This window comes from Sebastes umbrosus, chromosome 4 (genome assembly GCF_015220745.1).
Source record: "Sebastes umbrosus isolate fSebUmb1 chromosome 4, fSebUmb1.pri, whole genome shotgun sequence".
NCBI classification, from domain to species: domain Eukaryota; kingdom Metazoa; phylum Chordata; class Actinopteri; order Perciformes; family Sebastidae; genus Sebastes; species Sebastes umbrosus.
The window spans coordinates 9,297,967-9,324,364 of NC_051272.1; the positions used below are offsets into that span (position 1 = coordinate 9,297,967).

Consider the following 26,398-nt stretch of genomic DNA (forward strand, 5'->3'; position numbering starts at 1 on the left):
TCCCTCAGCGCTGATGCTCATTGGTCCTGACAGCTCCCTGCTGCTGATTGGTCTACTAACCCCTCTCCCCCCACCCTCCCACCCTCGTCCTCGGGGCGATCCTCCCGCCTGACTGCAGATCAACTGAAAACCTGCTGCCTGTCATCACACTGCCACTGTCACACACAGAGAGACACTGAACTTACCAGCAGTTCACATTCAGTCGATGTTATTTTTTAAAATTTCATTTAACGTTTTGGCGAATGCTCTCCTTACCTCCGCCAACGACGTTTTGGTTCAGGTTTGTTTGTCTGGTTGTTAGAAGGATTACGGTAAAACCACTGGCTTGATTTTCATGTAACTTGGTGGAAGGATGTAGCATGGGCCAAGGAGGACCCATTTTCCAAATTATTTTTCACTTTTGTTAAAACTGTGAGATATAGAGCGCTGCAGGGATGACGTATTTTTGAAGGCCAACCAGGAAGTTAGCATCGCCCTGGTTCCCTCGACAAAAAGCCAATGGGATTGTTTCATTGGGTTTTGGATTATTGCAGGAAATAAGCTCTGTGGCAAACACACGTTTATGATACTGACATGTTTTGTTCAGCAAGATAATCTCCACATATGAACACCACTTTTATGAGTTTTGAAGTTTGAATGTAATCGCCAGAAGTAAAAAGCTAACGTTAGGCTATAAACGAACTACAATACTGTCGCATGAATGTGAGTATACACAACGAGGCTGTAACGGAGGACGAGTCGGCGTGATGACGTTTAGTAGTTACATTTAGCCCCTTGTCAGCAACCGCCTTTTTTAAGACACATTAAGGCTTCAAAATTCATGCATGGGGTATTTCTAAACGTATTTTGTATCGTAGAGGAAAACTAAAATCTCTTCAGCTTGTGTTAACCACAGACCTTATTACAGGCAACTAACTAAAAACCCATTCAAAAACCCATTGACTTCCAGACGAGGGAACAGGAAGCGCTAAAATGCGAACTCATTTCTGGGTTTTAGGACTCGTTCCTGTATCACTCTATAGAGCGGTGAAGTCCCTCCCCTCCGGTGGACCACCATGGGACCTTATTTCAGAAAAGTGTGGTTGTCAACGGCAAGAGACAAATATTTGTTTTGATACCTGCTCTTTAATAGAGCAGTGGCTTAACTACTGTATAATATTACTAATAAAAGTCTGATTGTTTTGGCACATTTTTACTCGTAAAGTTAAAAAAACAGGAAGGACCTTTTTATCCGTCTACCTGAAGCTGTGATCAGTCACATCAGTATGTTGCTAAAGGGCACTTTACCTGTCCACGATGTCACTTCCTGCATCAGCTCCCACCTCCTAACGTGAGTAAGCCCGCAGAGATCAAGCAGCTTTTCGTGGCCTTTTCCTTTAAACCGACCTCTGACCTGCGCTACGCCACCGCTCATTTAAAACACATCATTAAGAGAAGAAGCCGAGACGAGGGCGAGTCGCCGCCGCTTCCCTTCAACGTGTTGAATTAAGAGCCAAATATAGAGAGAGCAGAGTGGTGGCATTTCAATGACATTTCAGTTTGTTCTCCGGCATAAAAACACTTTTATACCTTCAGCAAATCCTGCAGACTGACTCAGATCAGGTTTATTCATCAGAGACATTAATGTCTTCATTCCTCTGACATATGAGCTGTAGGCAGACAGAGAAGAGTCACTCGTGGAGCAGGAAGGAACAGACGATGTGGGTATTTAGCAGAACACACCAAGTAATTCTTTTTAAACTGACTGTTGGGGTCATTTAACTGAGTAAGAGAGGTTTTTTAGTCATTTATTTCAGGTGGTATTTCCACATTCATTGCTTTTAGAGACGCAGAAAAACAACAACTGATAAACAGACCAAACACCAACCCCGTCTCCTAGAACAGTGATTCTCAAAGTGATTGGAGACCGATGCACGGGGTAGCCTACCCTCTCTTGTGTTACTTTTGGACGGACCGGGGACGGCGTGTCAATATACGCTCGTTACGTGCATGGTGTCTTTTCAAAATGAACTTCCATATTCACAGAAAGTTGGGTTTAGGCAACACAACCACTTAGTTAGGGTTAGGAAACGGTCGTTGTTGATGTTAACTTCACTGAATAGCGACTCACGGGACTTACAAGACTGACGATACCGACGAGTCACTTCACTAAAGACTGACGTTACAAAATAAGTCAACGTTTTCTAGTTTTTAGTTTCACACGGGATACGAATACCGGTCTCCTGGTTGAAAGTCGACCACCTCTCCCACCCGCCCTGAGTGGACTCTCACACTATTAATTATGTCAAATGAATAAATTATTTAATTGTGATTAATCACATGATTGTCCATAGTTAATCATGATTAATCTGTTCAAAATGTACCTTAAAGGGAGATTTGTCAAGTATTTAATACTCTTATCAACATGGGAGTGGGCAAATATGCTGCTTTATGCAAATGTATGAATATATTTATAATTGGAAATCAATTATCAACACAAAACAATGAAGAATATTGTCCAGAAACCCTCACAGGTACTGCATTTAGCATAAAAAATATGCTCAAATTATAACATGACAAACTCAAGCCCAACAGGCAACAACAGCTGTCAGTGTGTCAGTGTGCTGACTTGACTATGACTTGCCCCAAACTGCATGTGATTATCATAAAGTGGGCATGTCTGTAAAGGGGAAACTCGTGGGTACCCATAGAACCCGTTTTCATTCACATATCTGGAGGTCAGAGGTCAAGGGACCCCTTTGAAAACAGCCATGCCAGTTTTTCCTCACCAAAATTGAGTATAAGATTGGAACATTATTTATCCTTCTTCACGACAAGCTAGTATGACATGGTTGGTACCAATGGATTCATTAGATTTTTCTAGTTTCATATAATACCAGTATCTTCACTCTAAAACTGAGCCTGACACAACCTTTGAAAGATAGATTGCGTTAATGTGTTAAAGAAATGAATGGCGTTCAAACTTAATACTACGTCACTTGCTCCAACCGTCATAACGCCGCGGATGGGTTTGTTTACATTGGAGTTAACTGAAAGCCGGGTTTGTCACATACTGAGCTAAATAATGCCGCCGTGCGGTCGGTTTCCGATGTCGAGGGGCGCTAACCAAACAGCAGTATTTGACGAGTTTGGAGTGGTTTGGATCGGGTCGGATCAAACCAGGCTGTTCCTCAGCTGATGGCGGATCACCGACTCCTCGTGATGAATTTCATCATGACTTCAAAGGCTAAACTGAGACTAATGTAGATCAGCGATCTCACCATATGATAAACCTCGTCGACTGGCTTCCCCTCTTTCTGTTTGCTTCCATCCGGCAGGATTTACTGCAGGCCAGCATCTCTATCGCTGTTTGCCCATCAAAACCCTCCCTGATAATTACAAAATGATGGAGGATGGAGAATCCACTTCAAAGAGCCCCTGTTGAGACGAAGCCCAGCTTTTAGAAAAAAAAACATCCAGCTAGCCAAAAAATATCATCAGAACAGAAAGTATCCCATAAATCCTGTTAAAGTGCTTTCCAGGAGGCGGTGGGTTGTTAGATCAGATGGCCGTATAACAGGGCCTCGGTGTGTTATAATGGTTTTTATCCAAGAAAAGAAATGTACAACGGATCCTGAACACAGACTTAAAGAAGTGTTTCAGGGGGAAGTTTTCCTGTAACTTTAAAACACCTGACGGCTCCACTTAACATTTCCTTGTTTTTCTCTAAAAGGTGCTAATTTTCCTCCTCTTCTTCCCCCGTCTGTAAATCCTGTAAGACCTCCAGAAATCCAGCGCTCGCCCACGCGCATAATGAGAACTCTTCTCTCGCCTCACAGTCGCCCCCCAAAAACCCAACAATTAAATGTGCAACCTGCTGTTGGAGCCTTTTGTTGTTTAAAGAATGGTCAGTAATTAGCTGCATTGAGCCGAGCTCTCGGAGGAACGGTGTGTTTGCTCTGCATACCGAGTCGCATCTCGAATCCTAAACTTCACTCAGCATTTAATGAGAAGGAAGAGACGATGCTAGAGATGACGATGGTGATGATGGTGATGGTTTGAGGGCTGCAATTGATTTCATTGTTGATTAATCTGCAGATAATTATCAATGAATGGATTAATCTTTTGGCATGTAAAATGTAAGAAAATGGTGAACAAAACCTCATAATTTCCCTCGGCTCCAGTTAATTAATGTATTAAAATTGCGTCCAAATTACCGCCTGACCAATACTGATGATTTGAGGTCAATACTGATTTCGATATTTGGGAGTTTAATATTTTTTTAACATAAACAATCTTGATACGCATCCCTTAGATTTGTTGTTATTTTTAAATTGTGACCAGTGGTGGAATGTAATGAAGTACCATTTAGAGGTACTTGTAATTTAATTGAGTATTCCCATTTTATGCTACTTTCTATTTCTCCTCCACCACATTTATCTGACAGCTTTAGTTTTAGATTAATGATACAAACTATAACTTGATAAACTGATAAATTATGATGTATTATTATACATTAATCTACCCAGCAGTATATTAAGTAGTTGAAATGAGCTCCATCAAATAAGCTCTAGCTTGTCATGAAGGAGGTTAAATAACGCTCCAAACTTACGCTAAATTTTGGTGAGGAAAAACTGGCATGGCCATTTTCAAAGGGGTCCCTTGACCTCTGACCTCACGATATGTGAATGAAAATGGGTTCTCTGGGTACCCACGAGTCTCCCCTTTACAAATATGCCCACTTTATGATAATCACATGCAGTTTGGGCCAAGTCATAGTCAAGTCAGCACACTGACACACTGACAGCTGTTGTTGCCTGTTGGGCTGCAGTTTGTGATGTTATGATTATGATTATGATTTGAGCATATTGTTTTATGCTAAATGCAGTACCTGTGAGGGTTTCTGGACAATATTTGTCATTGTTTTGTGTTGTTAATTCATACAGTTGCATAAAGCAAGCATATTTGCCCATACGACTATTAAATCCTTGACAAATCTCCCTTTAAGGTACATTTCGAACAGATAAAAAATGTGTGATTAATTTGCGATTAATCATGATTAACTGTGGACAGTCATGAAATTAATTGTGATAAAATATTTTAATCGATTGACAGCTCTAAATAAAACATTAGACTTCAGACTTTGAAAACCCCTGAAGACCAAAGATTAATCAAGAAACTAAGTATCAATAATGAAAATAATCATTATTGCAGCCCTAGTCTTTAATGTAAGTCTGGTTTTCTCTGTAGTTGAGATGAAGTATTTGAGACTGTACAGGGTATAACTTTACACTAACTGTGATTAAATATGCAAAACTGCTGTAATGCTCCTTTAAAAAGCATCAGTCTTCATGGAGGATGTTTTTTGCTCACATTCCCCTAAAGGAGAAAAAAGTTGTTAAATGACGTCCAGCAGCTCCAGATAATCATTACAGCAGAGAAATGATCCGACCTGACAGAGTGAGGTTTCCATCAGCAGGATGGAGAGATTTAAAGAGGAAGAAGAAGAAGAGAGAGAATGAGGCAGGCAGCTGCTTCACACGGTCATAAATTAAAACTGTCGGGGTGAAGCTAACGCTGGAGCTAATGAGCGGCAGCCATGAAGATAAATGTTGTAAACATTCCCGGCTGGTGTCGAGGTGAACTGATAGAAAAACCGACAGCGTCTCGTTGAGGATCAGAACAGGATCCGTGTGATAAACTGTGTTTTCGTGATGTTTTCACCTCACTGCTGAGAGCCTTTCATATGCTAATGTGTTTGAGCCGCAGCACGTTTTCAATTAGACCTGTTGAAGGTTGGTCTGACAAAGACACAAGAAAATCAGAAACCTGGGGCTTCATAGCGGTCTGTCTGATAAACTGTCTCACTCTCTGATGAAGAGAGACCGCCAGAGGTGGAGGAAGTACACAGATCCTTTACGTAAAGGACCAGTGTGTTGGGTCTGGTGGCATCTATAGTGGAGAGGTTGTGTTTGCCAAGCGTGTCGGAGAACTATGGTAGCTGACGTGAAAGCCAGTGTTTGGTTTGTCCGTTCTGGGCTACTGTAGAAACATGGTGGCTGTCTCCGTGAAGAGGATCCGCTCCCTATAGAGCGCTCTATAGGGAGCGGATGATGTATTTTTGTAGGCCAACCTGGATGTTAGCATTGGTTCCCTCGACAAAAAGCCATTTTTTCCATTGAGTTTTGGATTATTGCAGAAAATAAGCTCTGTGGCAAACAAACGTTTCTGATACTTCCACGTTTTGTTCAGCAAGATAATCTCCACAAATGAACGCCACTTTTGGGTCATTCCTGTTAAGCAGCAACATTTCTGTCCCCATGAATTACTTCCTCATATTTTCTTTAAAATGTGAAAAAATATCTATAACAAATGCCTTAAATTATAGATTAAGATCTTCTTTAGAACATAAACAAAGAATAATACACATTAAAAAATACATTTTTGTAACTTTACTGTGCTTTTTTTGGTACATCTGCTCGATTTTACCATGCATGTCCCAAGTGCAAAGTAATCAACTTCTTTAAGAACTATAAACCATAAAATTATAAAATGTGCAAAATATTCTTTAATTAATGTATTGGCCATGTTAAATATATAATATATATATATATTTTAGGAAGAACCATACCATTTTCATCATTTACTGTGTGTCTCTGTGGTCATTCTCCACCCTGTTAGTTTGTAGTTTCTCGCCCTCCAAAAAAAGATGCAATTCCATTGAGTCCATTTTCAGGAGGTGGCATTAACTTTCACTCATGTCTTTTTTCCCCATGTTTTATAACGTTAATCTGTTTGTCACACTCTTGAAGTTCCACCCTGTTTTGCTAAATTATGAAGAAAGTTGGTCCAATCACAAAAAAGGTCATGAGGCTGAAATGTTGCTGCATAACAGAATTTTGTATTTTATATTTTATGTCATAGAATACAACTTCAAAATCTCTTCAGCTTGTGTTAACCACAGACCTTATTTCAATCATCTAACTAAAAACCACTCATTCTAAGCTAACAACAACACAACAATTCTTATTTTCAGGTGATTATACACTAAAGAAAACATACTTATTAGCATTATATTCCATTTCTGCCAGTGGATCCTCCTAAATGCTACACACTGTTCCTTTAAGTAAAAGTTCTACTTTCCGGTATTTAAGTATCGAGACAGGAGTATAGTACACAGAGCTCACAGGAGTACGTCTGTCCTTCTCTGAACCACAGTTTTAGTCTGAGAGTGTTTCAGCTTCACAGCAGCAAGTGGGTCAGTCAGTGTTTGAGGTCTGGATGTGTTAAAGTGGGACAGCCCATATAAATAATACGTAAAAAAAAATACTTACAATGCAGAAAAGGCTGCTGGAGCCTCTCTCTGCTGTCAGCTGCTGACAGCAAGGGAGGCTGTCTGTGTTGGTTATTCCCCGTCGACTCAACCCGCTGTGAGAAAAACTGACTTTAAGAGCAAAACAGTCTCTTCTTTAAACATTAAATTAATCTGCTGTTTAATCCTTAAATCAGATAATTAGACTGAAGACTTTTAAAGACTTTTTAAGACAAACAAATACAGCTTATTATTAAGATAACATGACAACTACGGTTGTCAATCGATTTAAAACATTTAATCGTGATTAGTCACACATTTTTTTTTTATCAGTTCAAATGTACCTTAAAGGGAGATTTGTCAAGTAACACTCTTATGAACATGGGGGATCCCCAATGGGGGATGTTATGGTGACTACGTCCATCATACTGTCTATGGGCGAAACCAAAAGCAATATTCTTGCTGGTAGTCTGCCGTTGTTATTGTTGTTGTTTCAGATGCATTCTCATTACACAAAGCAACAATGGGCATGCTCAAAGTGAGGTGAAGACGTCACTGTTTCCCAAACAGTCGGTTTTACACGTCCACATGTAATACAAAAAACTACACCTCCTTCAAAAATCTAAATAAGTCAATATAGTGACGGCCAAAAACCAAGATGTTGATGGCCAAAAACCAAGATGTTGACGGCCAAAAACCAAGATGGTGACGGCCACAAACCAAGATGTTGATGGCCAAAAACCAAGATGTTGATGGCCAAAAACCAAGATGTTGACGGCCAAAAACCAAGATGGTGACGGCCAAAAACCAAGATGTTGATGGCCAAAAACCAAGATGGTGACGACCAAAAACCAAGATGGTCACGGCCACAAACCAAGATGGTAACGGCCACAAACCAAGATGTTGACGGCCACAAACCAAGATGGTGACGACCAAAAACCAAGATGGTTTGTGGCCACAAACCAATATAGTGACGGCCACAAACCAAGATGGTGACGACCAAAAACCAAGATGGTTTGTGGCCACAAACCAAGATGGTAACGGCCACAAACCAAGATGTTGATGGCCACAAACCAAGATGGTGACGACCAAAAACCAAGATGGTGAGGGCCACAAACCAAGATGGTGAGGGCCACAAACCAAGATGGTGACGGCCACAAACCAAGATGTTGACGGCCACAAACCAAGATGGTGACGACCAAAAACCAAGATGGTGAGGGCCACAAACCAAGATGGTGACGACCAAAAACCAAGATGGTGAGGGCCACAAACCAAGATGGTGAGGGCCACAAACCAAGATGGTGACGGCCACAGACCAAGATGGTGACGACCAAAAACCAAGATGGTGAGGGCCACAAACCACGATGGTGACAGCCACAAACCAATATAGTGACGGCCACAAACCACGATGTGGACGGCCACAAACCAAGATGTTGACGGCCACAAACCAAGATGGTGACGGCCACAAACCAAGATGGTGACGGCCACAAACCAAGATGGTGACGGCCACAAACCAAGATGTTGACGGCCACAAACCAATATAGTGACGGCCACAAACCAAGATGTTGACGGCCACAAACCAATATAGTGACGGCCACAAACCAAGATGGTGACGGCCACAAACCACGATGTTGACGGCCACAAACCAAGATGTTGACGGCCACAAACCAAGATGGTGACGGCCACAAACCAAGATGGTGACGGCCACAAACCAAGATGTTGACGGCCACAAACCAAGATGGTGACGGCCACAAACCAAGATGGTGACGGCCACAAACCAATATAGTGACGGCCACAAACCACGATGTTGACGGCCACAAACCAAGATGGTGACGGCCACAAACCAAGATGGTGACGGCCACAAACCAATATAGTGACGGCCACAAACCAAGATGGTGACGGCAAAAAACTATGTCCAGTTCTTATATACAGTGTTTTTCTTACAGGGTCTCCTTTTAAAAAAATCTATTCATGCTGTATGTGTTGAAGGTTTTCCACACGTCGTCTCAGATAATAAGTCCACACTTTGGACAAACACGTGTAGTTTGAGCTAATAAATGTCTCCGTTGTGAAACAGACTGATGATGTGAACGACGTGACGACAACCTGTAAAAACAGCCGTTGAAATACTCACAGTTCACATCCTCCTCAAACATCACTCCACTCTACACCGTCTGAGGGCGAGTAACACCCACATAGGTACCTCCATATCTGACTGTGTATCCATCATAATGCAGCAGCTCTTCTCTTCACTCCACTGAGCTGCTGAACACAAGTGGAGAAAATGTTCCTGAACTGAAGGACCGTCCTTAAAGCTGAGCACTTTACATAATCCCCTCAGGCTGGAGATGAGATGAACGTCTTCAGCCAAGTGAAGATGGAATCTAAACTTAAAGCAATAGTACACATGGTCACCTCCCCCTGCTCTTTATGGTCCCAGAAAGGTTTTCTTTCTAATGGTGTTAAGGAGAGCGGAGCGCCAGAAAAATGAACGCAAATCGACTTTGACGGAGTCCAAACAAAAGGTTATAAAACGTCCAAAAAACGTTCTGAAAATTCCTGTGCAGCATTATCCAAGAGTCTTGTAGCCATTCGTGGGCTCATGGAAATCCAAACACAACTATTTTCACGAAACTATTTCTAAACACAGCTTTGTGAAGGAGTTTGTTGCGCTCGCGTTCGACCTCCGTTGAAGTCTGTTTGCAATGATACGCTTTCATTTTTCGGGCGCTCAGCTCTCCTTAACACCATTAGATAGAGAACGTTTTTCTGGGAACATATAGAGAGCCGAGGGACCACATAGTGGCACGTAATGTGTTAAAACAGCCCGGTCTCATTAAATGGCGTATGAATGACACCGCAATTTGTGTGATTTTAGTGATTTCGCGTGCAGTACCAGCCATTCTTGCTTTTGGCGGGGCATTTCAATGAGATCAGGTTAGTTGAAATGATGTGCCGCCACGCCACCTCAGGAAACAATTTAAGTTTAAGAAAGAAAACATCATGGTTTGGGTTAAAATAACTAAGTTCTAGGGTTGGAAGATATGGAGAAAATCAGATATCATGATATTTTTTGACCAAATATCTCGATATCGATATTATGATGATATTGTAGGGTTGACCATGGGTACTTTCACAAAATATCTACAGAATAAGATTTTTGATAAATGATCATCAGCAATGTGGATATAATGACTAAGTGTAAAAGGGATATAATAGAAAAGCTAGAACAGTCTCGTAAGGATATAAAAAATGACATCACTTTATTGTAATGTAGCCTTTAAAACCAATTTACGATATGATTTCTAGTCTCATATCACGATGTCGATATAATATCGATATATTTCCCAGCCCTACTAAGTTCGTTACGTAACTTCACTTACATAGCCTACATAATTTGAAATAAGTCAATGTTAACTTTTGGTTTCACACGGGACACAAGCAGCGGTCTCCTTGGTGAATGTCCCGTGTTTGACGCATCCATCCACCCCGACCTCATCCCTACACGGACTTCAGTTAAAACCTCTGTTGAACCTCGGAATTTATGTGTCCCTACGTGACAAAGGATCTTAATTGTCTTGCCACTGGCATTGTTTCTTTGGTGCCACCACCACCGTGTGAATACGCTGTTGAGAGGTCGTGGTCATTTCACGTATTTTTGTCAGATCAGGCTGCTTTGTTTGCTGACTCAGCGGGCAGCCTGGATGCTGACAGGCCAGCTGAGACGAGGCATCATGTGTTTGTCTGTGGCGGCTCCAGCTCCTCGCTGCTGACACCAGGTGAGGTTCTGGCGTCTGCTGTTTTTTTTTTTTTTTTAGAGGCCAAAAAGCCAGCCGGCCGCATCAGGACCAGCTGGCTGTGACGCAGAGCCAGCAGCAGGACGGACACATCACACGTCGTCCTCTGGCTCGGACAGGTCTGATTGGACGGAGCTCAGAGAGTCAGCGGGAGGACAAGTTCAGTCAATCGATTTCTGGCTGTCGGCTGGTTTTGTTTCTCAGATGAATTATGTGGCAAGGAGTTATTTTTAGGGGAAAAGAATACCAGGGCATTGGCTGTGGTATTTATTTCAGACTTTGAGAATCAAGGAAAAGAGATGAAAACAGCATTTTAATCAGGTGGAGAGCAGCAGTGAAGGCAATGACCGTGAATCCCGATGATACTGTTCAACATCTTTACAAACTCACGTTGTTTGTCCAAACTTTGCTCAACTTTATTTTCAAATTCTAGTGAAGATCTCAAATCTGTCGAGCTGAATTTGGGGGAAATGTGTCTAAAATGATGCAGCCGGCATGTTGAATATCTCCGTTCTCACGATTCTGATTTAATATTCTGATCAGATGAAGTTCCGAGCTGCTCTGCTAGAAACTGCTCGATTTGTACTAATTTGTTTTGCTGAGTGCAATTTGAGGGGAAACATAATGGCTGCCTGGATTATGTGTCCTACATTTATGCACCAAACGGGGGTCGAGGGTCAAAGGTCAGGGTGGATGGTTTTACATGGTGCGTTTTATTAAATACATTTACTTGGAGACGACAGGATGCAGAATAAACTCCTCTTAAGGTCCTGACACAAAAACACAGACCACTCTTCTCATGTTTCATCTTCATCTCATCTGATCATTCCAACACACGGATATTTTCACAACCACATGGCCCTGTGGAATGAAGCCAAGTGGTGAGTGAGAGTGGTGTGAAAATGGTCGGCAAACGCCGCTTTGTTTCATGTACGTATCATAACAACGGCTTGTATATCCGCCGGTCTTCTGGTTTCCCTTTTTGAATGATGAATACAGACTACCGCCGCCTGTTGGTGTGGAGAGTTATTTCCTCTCACGCAGGTGCAGAGCGTACCTGGTAGTTGGCCGTCGGCTGCAGTCTGGTGTGTTGGAGTGCAACTTTTTTGTCAAGACAAAAAAGCGACGTGGGGCGACGCAACTTTTGGCCGTCGTTGCCGCTAGTTCTTTGAAGTCGGGTTGGTGTGTCTGGACCTTTAGAGAAATATTCAGAAATTAAACGTCCAAGAAAGCATAAATGGCGTGTCTTGTTTAATTTGAGGTATTGAAACATGTAATTAAAAACTTCATTCAGTCATTCTGACTTCATCCTGAGTTCAACTGTGAGAGGGAAACATGAAGAGAAACAGAGCAGCGGCGGCAGGAGTCATGTGGGATTTTACCTGGAGGGCGAATCTGTTTATTGTCCAGGAAAGACACAGATGACAGTAAATAGAGCTTTACTTTAAATAAGACAATCAGAGCGCAGAGTGAACGATGATGGACGTGTGCTGTCACCTCAGATGGATTTCTTCTGTCACCGTTCAGTCGGGCAGAGAGCTGGAGGCTGTCGCAGGAATGACGAGCATCAATCACTGTCGCAGGAAACACCCTGAGACGGCAGAAAACGGCGAGCGTGTCCTCTGATGTAAAGACGTGTAAACATGTCCACGCACAGATGTCTGTCGTCAGTGTGAGACCGAGGTCTGATCCGGCTCGCCGGGTCTCAGGGGGCTGACGTAGAGATCTGGTGTTGAGGGTAATGAGCGCTGTCAGGACGCCATCCATCAGGACGCCATCCGTCAGCACGCCACTCGCATTGCCTTCAGCTGTTTGTCCCACTGAGACCTCCTCTGATTCAGGGGAGCTTTTACTCTTCAGTCACCTCAACGCTGCACTTTTTGCCATCAAGTTTGTTCCCACTGCACTTTGTCGCATTTTGCTTTAATTTTCCAGCTCAGCCGAGCGTTAGAAAACTTTTTTTTGTGATATTTGAAGTTGAACTTTTGGCATTTCCACTCAGGTTTATTTTTGTCATCGCACAAATTGAAAATGCACATAAAAACATGTGATTAGAAACCCACCTACGCCTTGTCCACATGTGTACAGATATGTTTGAAAACTCCCCACCGATTAAAAACTCTGTCCACAATACATTTGTTTTACAAAATATCTCCTTTTCCAAACTCTCAAACAAGCTTGTCGGGCCAACAATATATAAATTACCTTAGAATAAGATTCTTAGCATGCGTAGTGAGCCTATCTTCCTCATCATTGTCCTGGTAGTGACTTAAAAACTTTAAAAAAATAGTTATATTGTTAACACGGCTCATGGTTCTCTGGCAAAAACATGCGACAACGTCCGGTTCTGAAAAGTGAAGCCAACGCTGAAGTGCCTTAAACTTGCATTCTTTCTAACAGCCAGCAGGGGGCGACTCCTCTGGTTGCTAAAAGAAGTCTGATTGTATAGAAGTCTATGAGAAAATGAGCCTACTGCTCACTTGATTTATTACCTCAGTAAACATTGTAAACATGAGTTTATGGTCTCAATCGCTAGTTTCAAGTCTTCTTCAATACAGCATGATGTTCATTTAGTAAATTATGATCCCATTTAGAGACATTAGAGACCATAAAGCAGGGGATGCTTTAGGGCGTGGCTAGCTTGTGATTGACAGGTCGCTACCACGGCGTTGTCCGGTTCTGGGAGTTGTCCGTGTTTTTGTCTCAAAGCTTTAAACCTTTCACAGAGTGTTTTCAGTTCATGAAAGTTTATTGTAACATTTTGGTTGACTTAAAATGTCTTATTCAGCGTTCAGTTGTACTTAGCTCCACCCTCTTGTGTCACTAACAAAGCCAAGAGACATATTCAAAATAGTTTATGTTTTCAACCTTGTTGAGATAAAAACCAAACCCTAAAATGAATACGACTGAATTTTCTCAAAATGGCTCCAAACTGCAGATAAACGCCTCACATCTGCTCAGATAAGCTTCTCTTCTCCTTTTTTTCAAAATAAAAGCCCTGTGTAGTGGCTGTGAAAGTGAAAGCCCACATTGAAGACCCTCTGCGTTGCTTTACAGTAGCTGGTGATTGCACCGTTGTTGTGACGATGGAGATGTGAGTCTGCGGCGAGCTGATCGGCGGGGCGTCCAATTAGGCTGCTAATTAAAATAGCAGTCCTGCTGTCGTGGCAGGAAGTCCTTCAGAAGCCACCAGCAGGCCACGAGTTTGATTTCCCTCTGAGAATCTCTCTGCAATTTGTTTAATAACACGTGTGGAACCCTCTGACTAAAGCTTTATTATTATTATCATGATTACTGCTATTATTTCATGACGTCAATGTTTGTACACGCAAAGCTTTCGTCATGATGTTTTTCCCACATGCTCAAATCCCACGCTGGTTACATAGATATTATATATAATTTACATTAAATGGGGTAAAACATTAGCAGCGTGCTCCTTTAAAGAGCAGGGTGTGTTAATAAGAGGAGCTGGTGTGTTTTAATGGAGCAGCAGCTGACTGAGCATCAATAACTGATGCTGCTGTTTATTCAGCCCACAATGCATCATTAATGCTAATGGAGGTCCCCATTATATTCTCATACAGCTGCAGTTGTTTTAGCCTTTACTGTACGCTCTATGTGTGTATGTGTGGGGGGGATAATTCCTCTCAGACTCACCTCCATGAATCTCTATCATTTCTGGTCTTATCTGTCGCCGCTGTCACACAATCTGCTATATTTTTCTGTTGACTGTCAGTAGAAAAACTGAGGTTTTCAGAAGGGAGTTTGGTGTGGAAGATTTGAAAAGCCTAAATGGAAAAAAAAATCAAACAAAAAAATAGTCAAACACAAAATACATCTTTATATTAGGGCTGTCAATCAATTAAAATGTTTAAAAGCGATTAATCACATGATTGTCCATAGTTTGTCGCGATTAATTGCAAATTTATCGCACATTTTTTTTTATCTTTTCAAAATGTACCTTAAAGGGAGATTTAAGTATTCAATACTCTTATCAACATGGGAGTGAGCAAATATGCTGCTTTATGCAAATGTATGTATATATTTATTATTGTAAATCAATTAACAACACAAAACAATGACAAATATTGTCCAGAAACCCTCACAGGTACTGCATTTAGCATAAACAATATTCTCAAATCATAACATGGCAAACTGCAGCCCAACAGGCAACAACAGCTGTCAGTGTGTCAGTGTGCTGACTTGACTATGACTTGCCCCAAACTGCATGTGATTATCATAAAGTGGGCATGTCTGTAAAGAGGAGACTCGTGGGTACCCATACAACCCATTTTCATTCACATATCTTGAGGTCAGAGGTTTGGAGATCAGAAGATCTTGGAGATCTGTGGTTTGGATTCTGATTGGTCAATCACTGCGTTCTACAGTCTGTTATTTCTTTATAACAGACCGTTGCTATGACCACAGCTCTGTTGTCGGACTCTGCTGGACCGTTTTTGTGTCAAATTATATATTTCTTAATTAAGTAGCCTATAATAAGCAGGATAATGTACAGCTAGCGGGTCATTGTTGTGAAATAAACCCGTTCAGGGCGATGCAAGACCACGTCGCATCAGGGGTGCCGCATCGCCCTTTCAGGGTTTATTTCACAACAATGACCGGCTCGCTGTACATTATGCCTTACTTGTCACGTGACGATTGTCAGGTGTTTTTTTTTGTTGACGTTTGTGACGTGTTTTTCTTAGTTGTTTCCGTACGTATTTTATTTAGTTTACTTACTTTTAAGCCCAACCATGACGTCTTCCCTTACCATAACTAAGTGGTTTTATTGCCTAAACTTAACTGCTGATGTTTGCGTGGTATACAAATGACACGCTAAAATGTGTACTCATGACAAATGGAATGTCCGTATAATGTTGTGGTATTTATATGCCTTCCTGTGACACCGGGTTGGTCGTTCCCTTAACCAAGTGGTTATGTTGTAACCCTGATGACGAATATTGTTTTTGTACCTAAACCAAACCATCAACATAATGGAGTAAGATCAGAAGACGATGGCGTCTTGTCGATGAAACGATCAGAAAAATGGACTTGTTTTCTCATGTCAAATGGAAAATGTGAATCTTCAAAGTAATTGCTAACGCAGCCGTTAAATAAACAGGGAACATTTAAGGTGTCTAAAATGTAAAAAGCCAGTAAAGCATCAGGAGCTCAGAGGTGTTCTTTGTGTTGGAAATAAACTTCCTCTCTGATGGTTAAAGCTGCAGCGCTCCGATAGCGTCAGCTCTCAGACAGGTTTGTATTTACAGTACGGGCCTTTAATTTGCCGCCTGTCGCTGAGCGAGTCGAGCCGAGTGACATTTGTATTGCTGTCAGGCCCTCGGCCGTCCGTCTTCCTCTCTCCTCTGTGAATGCTGATGAGGCGTCCGACGGCGCTCGGCCCAACGTGCCGGCCTCCGACTGAAGTGAAATCAATCAGCCCTTCAATCTTCCTCTAAAGGACCATTATCCTGCCCCGCCGGGCCTGTCTGCTGCAGGATCTATGACCTGATCCGCCTCCCTAATTCACACAGCAGAGCTCGCTAACTCGACTCTGACAAGAAACTGAACAACAGGAAGCAGCTAGAGGAAGGTCAGGATTTAAGGTTCCAACTCCATCTCAACAAATATACTGCACGATGTTCATTTGAAAATCTGACTGGTGATGGTAGTTTGGGGTGTAAGACTTCAGATGGTCAACAGACCTCACAAAAAAATTTAATAATACAAAGAAAAGTGCTTTTCCCCCCTCTGGCTGGAAAGTCAAGTCAACCACAATACAATCAGAACTAATCATACAAGTACAAGTGCAGAATATAAATATGAATATCAGGTGTGCAGCTTTCTAGCTCCCATAATTTCTGTCTCCTACAAATTACTTTTACATGCTACTAATTTAAAACAGCAAACACGTTTTGACAGAAACCTAATCCCGATCAGATTAAAAAAACAAATTAAATGAGGAAATGTTCTCTGACACCTTTTTATTTCAGTTTGGAGTGAGGTAGTAAAAAATAACATAAAAGTTAACATGGTCATAGTCAGGGTCATCCTGACCAGGATAACATTGAACATTTCAGCAAACCTCTGAAGGAGAATATCAACAAGACTTATTTAATATATGATGTGTAATATCATGTTGTTTGGTGTATAACCTGTCAAAGTATTGCTGTGATGTCTTTTGTCGTCCTTTTTGGCCGCTCCATGTAACGAAACAGCGGCTGCTCACTTGACGGCGGTGTTTTACGGTGTTACACTGTGCTGCTCTGTCTTGTCTGTCTGTGCGCTGCATGGATGTATAATAAATAGGGCTATCGATCAATTAAAATAGTTAATCACAATTAATCACGTGATAGTCCATAGTTAATTGCGATTAATCGCATATTTATTGCACATTTTTTTCTGTCCTAAATGTACCTTAAAGGGAGATTTGTCAACTTCTAATACTCTTATCAACATGGGAGTGGGCAAATATGCTGCTTTATGCAAATGTATGTATATATTTGTTATTGGAAATCAATCAACAACACAAAACAATGAAAAATATTGTCCAGAAACCCTCACAGGTACTGCATTTAGCATAACACATATGCTCAAATCATAGCATGGCAAAGACAACAGCTGTCAGTGTGTCAGTGTGCTGACTTGACTATGACTTTCCCCAAACTGCATGTGATTATCATAAAGTAGGCATGTCTGTAAAGGGGAGACTCGTGGGTACCCATAGAACCCATTTTCATTCACATGTCTTGAGTTCAGAGGTCAAGGGACCCCTTTGAAAATTGCCATGCCAGTTTTTCCTCACCAAAATTTGGCGTAAGTTACACGCAACAAGCTATTATGATATTGTTGGTACCAATGGATTTCTTAAGTTTTTTTAATTTCAGATGGTGCCAATGTCTTGAAATTAGTGGCGTTAAAATGAATTTGCGTTAACGTGTTATTATCATGTTAACTTTGACGGCCCTAGCATTCTTATACTAATTTGCTAAATCACAACACAGTCTGATAGGTACATTGTGTTGCTGGAGAATTCAGGTTTGAACATTGTTAAAGTGTGCTTGAGCAATATGCTGTTAAATCACTGTTAAGCTCTGTGGATTTAAGTGGTTTAAAGTATGTAACGATAACGGTTAACTCTCGCCGTGTCTCCACAGATCCCTCAGATCAGCTACGCCTCGACGGCTCCGGAGCTCAGCGACAACACCCGCTATGACTTCTTCTCCCGCGTGGTTCCTCCGGACTCCTACCAGGCTCAGGCCATGCTGGACATCGTCACGGCGATGGGCTGGAACTACGTGTCGACGCTCGCCTCCGAGGGAAACTACGGCGAGAGCGGCGTCGAGGCCTTCGTCCAGATCTCCAGAGAACCGGGTAGGAAAAGCCTTAGAGTTTGTTTTACTTTGAAAATCAACTGAGATTAATTCAAACCTGCAAAGGTCCCCCGAGTGATGGAGGACAGCCATTGTGGTTTTTAAGCTGCTGGTTGTTAAACTCGCTGTACTCCTGACTCGTTGGGTGCTGATGAGCAAACGGGAGGAGAGGTGGTGTAATTGACTCTTGATGTAATTACAGCAGAGGTCCACGCTGTTTCTCCTCGGCCGGTCACTGTGAGGTAATCAGACTCTCTGCTCTCGCTGATTAAAATGCTGTCACCCAGGAGCTCTGACATTAATTAGATTGTAAAGGGTGTGTTTGAAATTCATCAGCTGTAACATGTATGTTTGAGATCAGCCGTGTGTGTGTGAACTCTTCTCTCAGACCACTTGTATGATGACACATTGAATATGAAAAGAAAACCAGTCAAACTTTAAAAGACAAGGAGCGAGTGCTGCATCTGAGGGAAACTTTGGTTTTGTAGACGTCTTTTTCAACACGTTCTCACTCCCAACTCGTCAAATACCAATGCTTGGTCAGTGGCGCCAGAGTGAGTTTTGAAGTAGGGGGACATCAAGTTTTGGATGATGTAATACAGCGTTTCCCACTGGGGGGCAATGAGCACTCCACGGCCCTGGGAAGCGGCGACTAGAGCCGACGGTGCGGGACACACCGCAAAAACTAGACCGATAGACGCTGTCCGACGGCCCGTAACTGTCCGACCCAGCATTGGACGCTTGATGGGATGAACGCTTTCCCTCGTGGGTTGCTGCTGCTCTCAGCTTTTGAACCAGAACCAACATGGTTGCTCGTTTGGAAACTTTCTTCTCTTATATCATGAAAATAGTTCACTGAAATAATGTTTCTGAAAACATTTTATGCAAGAAATAATCCATGCAGTCGCTGAATCTTTACTTCATCTTCACAGTAGCCTTTATTTTGGATTGAAAAAAAGTTAGTTTAAAAGTTTCTTGGGAGATTCCAGAGGCAGCGAGTCGCGCCGGACGCCCCTGATTTGCATAAAGTAGCCTAGACCTCAAACTTTATGCAAATGAGGAGCAGCCAACGTGACTCCCCCGTCTCTCCAGTCGTGCCGCCAGGCTACCAGAATGCATTGCGCGGCTGTTTACATAGACAATGAATGTGAAGCGTGGAAAGGACGAGGGTCTACGTAGGAAACCACATGTGTCTTTTTTTTTTATGTAACTCACCAACACGTGGATGAGCATGTGAAATGTGTTGAAATGTGTGAATTTACATGTGCTGTTTTTGTAAAGAAAGAAATTTCCATCCAGAAAGCAGAGCAGTTGAGATGTCTGAGCTTTAATGAGCATCATGTTGCAGCTCATGTTTCCAAACTCTGCTGAATTAGTTTATTATGACAGAAAACACCAGTTTTCTCTGCAGTTATTTTTAACAGAAACAAAAAATATATAATAAAATATGATTTTTCCTGCCTGCCATGCTCTCCGGTTCTCTCCGTCACTGTAATGGGTTTATAACCTCGCTGCTACATATTGACCTGCGGCCGGCGACGCTGCTGTAATCTGTGTGTAAATGGCTGCAGCAGCAGTAATCATGAAGAATGGCTGCGATCGAGGCGTTTAAAAAGCTTCAGAGGATAATAAGGAGGCGCTGTGCAGAGAGCAGCTGTGGCTCCTCTCTGCGATCAATGAGCTTTCATCTCACACACACACACACACACACTACATGGCTTCATTAGCAGCCTTGAACATGTATTTATATCAACAGGAATGAGGTGTGACGGTATGAAGCCTCTCAGCTGCTGCAGGCTGCACAGTTCACGGAGGAAACAGTCACCTTGATCACAGGATGTATTGATTAGAGCTGATTAGCTTCTAAGGAGGAGATTCTTCCTTCAGTTGTCTTTATTAAATTATCTTCTTACCCAACAGTAGATGACTCATTAGGCTGACTTATAAAAAGCAAATATGTATTTAAGCTCCTGGTGTGAAAGGCCTCATTGTGTCACGGTAATAATTAGACTCATAACTGCTTCTTATCACAGCTGTTGCTCTGTTCCCTTAAAGGGGAACACCACCGATTTTACACATCAAAGTCTGTTTACAGATGTTGGGGATTGCTATACTGCATATGTAGAAAAAGTTCTATAAAGCCTTTTGAGGGTCTTTCAATCAGCGTCGGTTAGATCTGAAGACTACAAGTTTTAAAATGAAAAGAATCTGGAGGTGTGGTGTTAGAAAGACGTGAGCTGACCAGACCTCTGTTGCTCGCTGCTCATCTCTGCTGCAGGCCAGAGGCTCCAGGATACGATTAGACGCTACTAGAATAACACACCTGAATCCCAGAACAAACTGTCAGCAGTAGAGGTGCATTGTGGGTAGTGATTGAAGTGCTGGTACTCCTCTTATTCACATGTTGGCGTGTGTATCGGCCGGTATCCGCAATCTCTTGCGACTTATTCCTATTTATTCATTTTTCCTTTAAGCATGCTATACTGTGTCAGTCATAATCAACTGGGCTTTTATTGCTATTATTATACTTGGCTATGCATCTCCTATCACCTCCCTCTAATCCAGCAAAACCATCACGCCTCTCTAGTGCTTCTCTCAAGCACAACGTTTGTTGATCAATATACAGCACAGGTAAAGGAAAAGAAGGACAGAAGGACACAGATGATGAAAGGAAGGAAAGAGTAAGGATGGAGAGGACGCACATCTGTGAGGTAACTTCCTCCGTCCTGTGATGACGTCATCCAGCTGCTGAGATGTTGACAGATGTTGCTGACGTCACCTGAGGCCCACAGAGAACAATGCGCTAAAGGCAGCAATTAAACACAGCATCACTGCCGGCGCCGCCCTGGGAAGCCTGTGTCTCCATGACAACAGCATGCAGATCTCCCAGATCTGCGAGGCTCGAGGACAGATGGATAAAAACTGTGATCGCCCCCCCGAGTGGAGCCGGTCGGCAGGTTCAGGTGTGTGTTAACCTGCAGGGGGCGGAGCTTCGAGACAGCTGACAGGTGGAGCAAGCCTCCTGACCATCTGTGATGTCACCAGCTGGTCCTCTGGGCTGCTGGGAGTTTGTTCCACCTCCGCCTAATGATTTCACACTCCACTACAACACAGTGTTGACTTTAAAGGGGCAATCCACTTGTTTTATGTCTTGATAGAGGAGGAAAGGAAGAGGTAGAGGAGGAGAGGATAACATATAGAGAAGGAAAGGAGGAGGTAGAAGCAAAAAGGAGGACGTATAGAGGAGAGGCAAAGACAGTGAAAGAGGAAAGGAGGGGGAATGGAGGAAGATATTGAGAAAAGCAAAGGCTGGCGGTAGAGTAGGAAAGGAGGGGGTAGAGGAGGAAAGGAGGACGGATAGAGGGGGAGAGGCAGAGGTAGTGAAAGAGGAAAGGCGGGGGAATGGAAGAAGAGAGGAGGAGGACAGGAGTATGGAGAAACGCAAATTAGGTAGAGGAGGAAAAGAGGATCTAAAGGGGAAGAAAGGAGGAGGTAGAGAAGGAAATGAGGATGTAGAGGAGAAAAGGAGGACATATAGAGGAAGAAGGGAGGAGTAGAAGAGGAAAGAAGGAGGTGTAGGAATGGAGGACATATAGAGGAAGAAAGGAGGAGGTGGAGGAGGAGGAGGAGGAAAGGAGGAGATAGATAAGTAAAGGAGGAGGTAGAAGAGGAAAGGAGAATGTATAGAGGAAGAAAGGAGGAGATAGAGAAGGAAAGGAGGACATATAGAGGAGGAAAGGCAGAGGTAGAGAGAGTAAAAAGGAGGAATGGAGGAAGAAAGGAGGAGGATAGGAGTACGGAGAAAAGCAAAGGGGGAGGTAGAGGAGGAAAAGAGGAGGTAGAGAAGGTAAGGAGGAGGTAGAGGAGGAAAGGAAGCTGTAGAGAAGGAAAGAAGGAGGTAGAGAAGGAAAGGTGGAGGTAGAGGAGGAAAGGAGGAGATAGAAGCAGATAAGAGGATGTATAGAGAAGAAAAGGGTAGAGGAGGAAATAAAGAAGGAAAGGAGGAGTTGGGGGAGGTAGAGAAGGAAAGATGTACCTATAGATGAATAAAGGAGGAGGTAGTGGAAGAAAGGAGGAAGTAGAGGAGGAAAGGAAGAGAGAGATCTATCACTTATTTGTTTGTAATATTAATAATATCAGTTTCCATCTAAATGCAGCCATTGTTAAATCTTCAACATCCTGACGTGTCGTTTAGTTCCTCCTCATCCTCCTTTCATCCTCCAGATGAAGATCAGCTCCTCGGAGCGTCGCTGATCCTCCAGTTCATAATCAACCAGCGACACCTGGACCAGAAGTCTGCAGTGTGTTTCCTCCTGGTTCGTCTCTGTAATGCATCCCAGGTGGGTCGACTCGTAGGTGGTTGTTTCCACCAGGCCGTGCCGAGCCGAGCCGAGTCGAGCCGTGCCGTTCTGCTGAGGGCCAGCTGGCAGATGACAGCAGAGTTTCCCAGGCAGCAGCGTCTGTGACCTCATTGGCAGGCAGAAGCCGGCACAGACTAAAGGAGCATTTACATAATATCATTACAAAAAGATTTTTTTTTTTTCCTGGAACTTCCTCGTCTGAGCCGTCCCCCGATCACACCTCACCAACAGTATCAAAACGTCTTTAAATAATCATTTCCTCCGCTCGGTAATCCTATCAACCATAGATTAAATATCTTTTCTTGTCCGTTTGCCTTTGAAGTCTTTGAACTCTCTCTGCCATCAGCTGCTGCCGCTTTTTTCCTCTTGAGGCCTGAACTCCAGAACGCCTCGACCTCCCGCACGCTCAGCTGAGTCACCGTTGCCGCCTCACATGCTGATACCGACACTTTCACCTGGTCTTCAAGGTTTTTTGGGGGATTTTATTACAGTGAATACGGACAAGGAACGGCTCCGTCGCTGGAAACATTTTCCACTCATCCTCAGGCCCCACAAGGGATCCTTTCTGTCTCCATTTACAGTACACGGGGCCATGCAGGGCCATGCAGGGCCACACAGGTGTGACCCTCAGGAGGAAAGCTGGTGAAAGTAGGTCTCTTAAGTGCTGTGGATGGAAAACTACTTTCTGTTTCAGTCACTTTGATGCTTGTTGCTGTTAATTCAGAGAATATGAGCCAAAGAGATGGTCAGTGTTGCCAGATCTCGCGAGAAAGCAACCAGGTCTATAGAAACGAGCCCAAAAGAAGCAACTTTCCACCTCAAAAACAAAACCACTTGACCACTTGATCACTTCATATATATGTAGGAATTTATTTTGGATTGCATTTCTTTTCATTTTTGCATCCATTTTCAGCTTGTAACTTTACATTTTTCTTGTTAACTAAACTTAAAGAAGTTGAACTTTTTATTTCATTTTTGCATTTTTGCAAAGAACGTCTCTTGTCCTTGTTGTCCTCCTTGTCTTGTCATGAGCACTGATGAATCCAATGTCAGTAAGCCTCATTGAAGAGAACGGTGCTGCGTGTCTTTTATGTTTTTCAGTGCTAGCGTGTTGAACCAGTTCGTCATGATGTGCTCGTATATCACACTTCCAAAAACTGCAAACTGCCTTCGAATTGTCCCCCGCTTAACGGCGAATCCAATCTTTAAGTCCACTCTCTTTTTTCCAGTCTTTGTTGTACTTTTTGTCATATTTCGCCCACTTAATACCTGGCATTGTTAACTAAATTTCATCAACCGTGTGGAAATTTGTCTCACAACAACAAAGACACTCTGAGTGGATGGTGGTGGTGGTGGTGAGCGACTGTCAGTCATCTGTGTGTGTGTTTGGGCGAAGAGGAGGGCCGAAGGGATCGGGGTTGTGTACAGATCCTGTAACAGGACAAACTAGACCGGTATAGCGGAGAGAGACAGGAGCCCAAATTAGCAACTTCGGTTTAGAAACAAGCCCAAAAAACTGCAACCCACGACTACCAAATTTTCTGAACAACTTTTCATGAAAGTGCCGAATAGGGAGTGAGAATGTGTTGGTCACCATGTTGAGAGCTGTTGAGAGGCAATAGATGCTCCCAATCTTACATTCAGCACTTTTATGACATGCTCTTACTTCACTTTGGTGAAATGTGTCGCTGAGCATCGACTAAGATGGTGTGTTAATCCAACTTCCTATCTGGAAGCAGGTTAATAATGGAAAAGCAAAGATACGTAAGTATAAAAGCAACACCTACATGAAATTCTCCAAATAACACCTGTGCATGTTTGCTTACGTTCATCCTGGAAAAGTCTGTTCCAGCTTTCAGATGGAGGCGAGGAAACGTGGCCTTCTGGGTAATCATCTTTCTAGACTGTCAACCTCAGAAATGTCTCACTCAGTTTAGAACTTCAAGCTCAAAACGTTCAGAGCATCAGAGTTTGGATTCAAGAACTTCATTCTCTCGTTCGTCTCTGGAAATTTTAGTTTTCACCTTTTTCACTTTGTAAAGTCGGGAAACATCATGAGTTGAACAGCAGGAACCACAGTGGAGGAAAAATGGCTTCAGGACACATTCAGGGACCCGCTGTCAGCTCAGAGAACTGCTTTCACTGATGTCTTTTTCTGTCGATGACTGCTGTGCAGACTCAACTCACAGGTTTCTGTTCTCAATCAGGAGGTAGAGGAAGTTGGTGAAGTGAACAAGTTGTTGGAAAGAAGATGAACACAGAGAGGGAGCGGGATGGATTTACTAAATTACTTTGCATTCTGTGCTGACGTACAGCATGTTGGACCATTGTTATTATTATTAATTATAATCATCATTATTTGGGTTATTATTCCTGCAGTGTTCTGCAGTCGCTCTGCTTGACCAGAGTTAATTTTGTGGCCTCGGGGTCATGACCTTTTGACTCTCACCTGGTTTATGTGATATGGAAGGAAATGTCCTCACACCTGCTACAAAATGGCACAAATATACATTACATACATAAATTAACTTTCAGTTTACTTCATTAAGTGGCGAATAATAAGACGATGACAGATGTTCTCGGATAAAAAGTTTACATTATGGGATGTTTTGGATGACAACCTTTGACCAACATTTCTTCAGGCATCCGCACAACTTACTGCAAAACAAAACTTTTGACCCTCATAAACAGTTGATGCGTTTCACATGGGGCTGTCAATCTATTAAAATATTTAATCGCGATTAAGCGCATGACTGTCCATAGTTACTCACGATTAATCGCACATTTTTTATCTGTTCAAAATGTACCTTAAAGGGAGATTTGTCAAGTATTTAATACTCTTATCAACATGGAAGTGGGCAAATATGCTGCTTTATGCAAATGTATGTATATATTTATTATTAGAAATCAATTAACAACACAAAACAATGACAAATATTGTCCAGAAACCCTCACAGGTACTGCATTTAACATAACAAATATGCTCAAATCAAAACATGGAAAACAGCAGCACCACAGTCAACAACAGCTGTCAGTGTGTCAGTGTGCTGACTTGACTATGACTTGCCCCAAACTGCATGTGATTATCATAAAGTGGGCATGTCTGTAAAGAGGAGACTCGAGGGTACCCATACAACCCATTTTCATTCACATATCTGGAGGTCAGAGGTCAAGGGACCCCTTTGAAAACGACCATGCCAGTTTTTCCTCACCAAAATTTAGTGTGAGTTTTGGTACCAATGGATTCAGTAAGAAAAATATATTCATAATACTAATACCGTGGTGCAATGATGCATTATAGAAGTAGAAGAAATAGTCCTCCTGAGTTGTGCTGATGTCACCAGAGTGCTCAGTGAAGGAGGAGAGCAGCAGGACTAACTGTTTCATTTCTGAGGGTAAAAAAAGAAACTAGTCTTTCTGCTCCGCCGCTCAATCGAACCAGAGCTTCCCCGCCAGGAGAACCCGGATCCTCCTGCTCTCTCAGCGGGAACTCTGGGCCGACGGCAGGCTGACTCCTGTTTGAACTCCTATCTGACTGAGGCGCCGCCCGTCGCCTCCGAAGCTAAATTCGGCTCC

At 42.7% G+C, this 26,398-nt stretch overlaps 1 protein-coding gene across 1 annotated transcript in view; it reads left to right on the plus strand.

Moving 5' to 3' along the window:
* Window positions 1–26,398, plus strand: part of grm8b (glutamate receptor, metabotropic 8b) — a 114,386-nt gene that overhangs the window by 23,158 nt on the left and 64,830 nt on the right. The window contains exon 3 of the mRNA XM_037768040.1: window positions 18,246–18,462. Coding sequence (XP_037623968.1) covers window positions 18,246–18,462 — 217 coding nt within the window. The remainder of the gene's footprint in view (window positions 1–18,245; window positions 18,463–26,398) is intronic.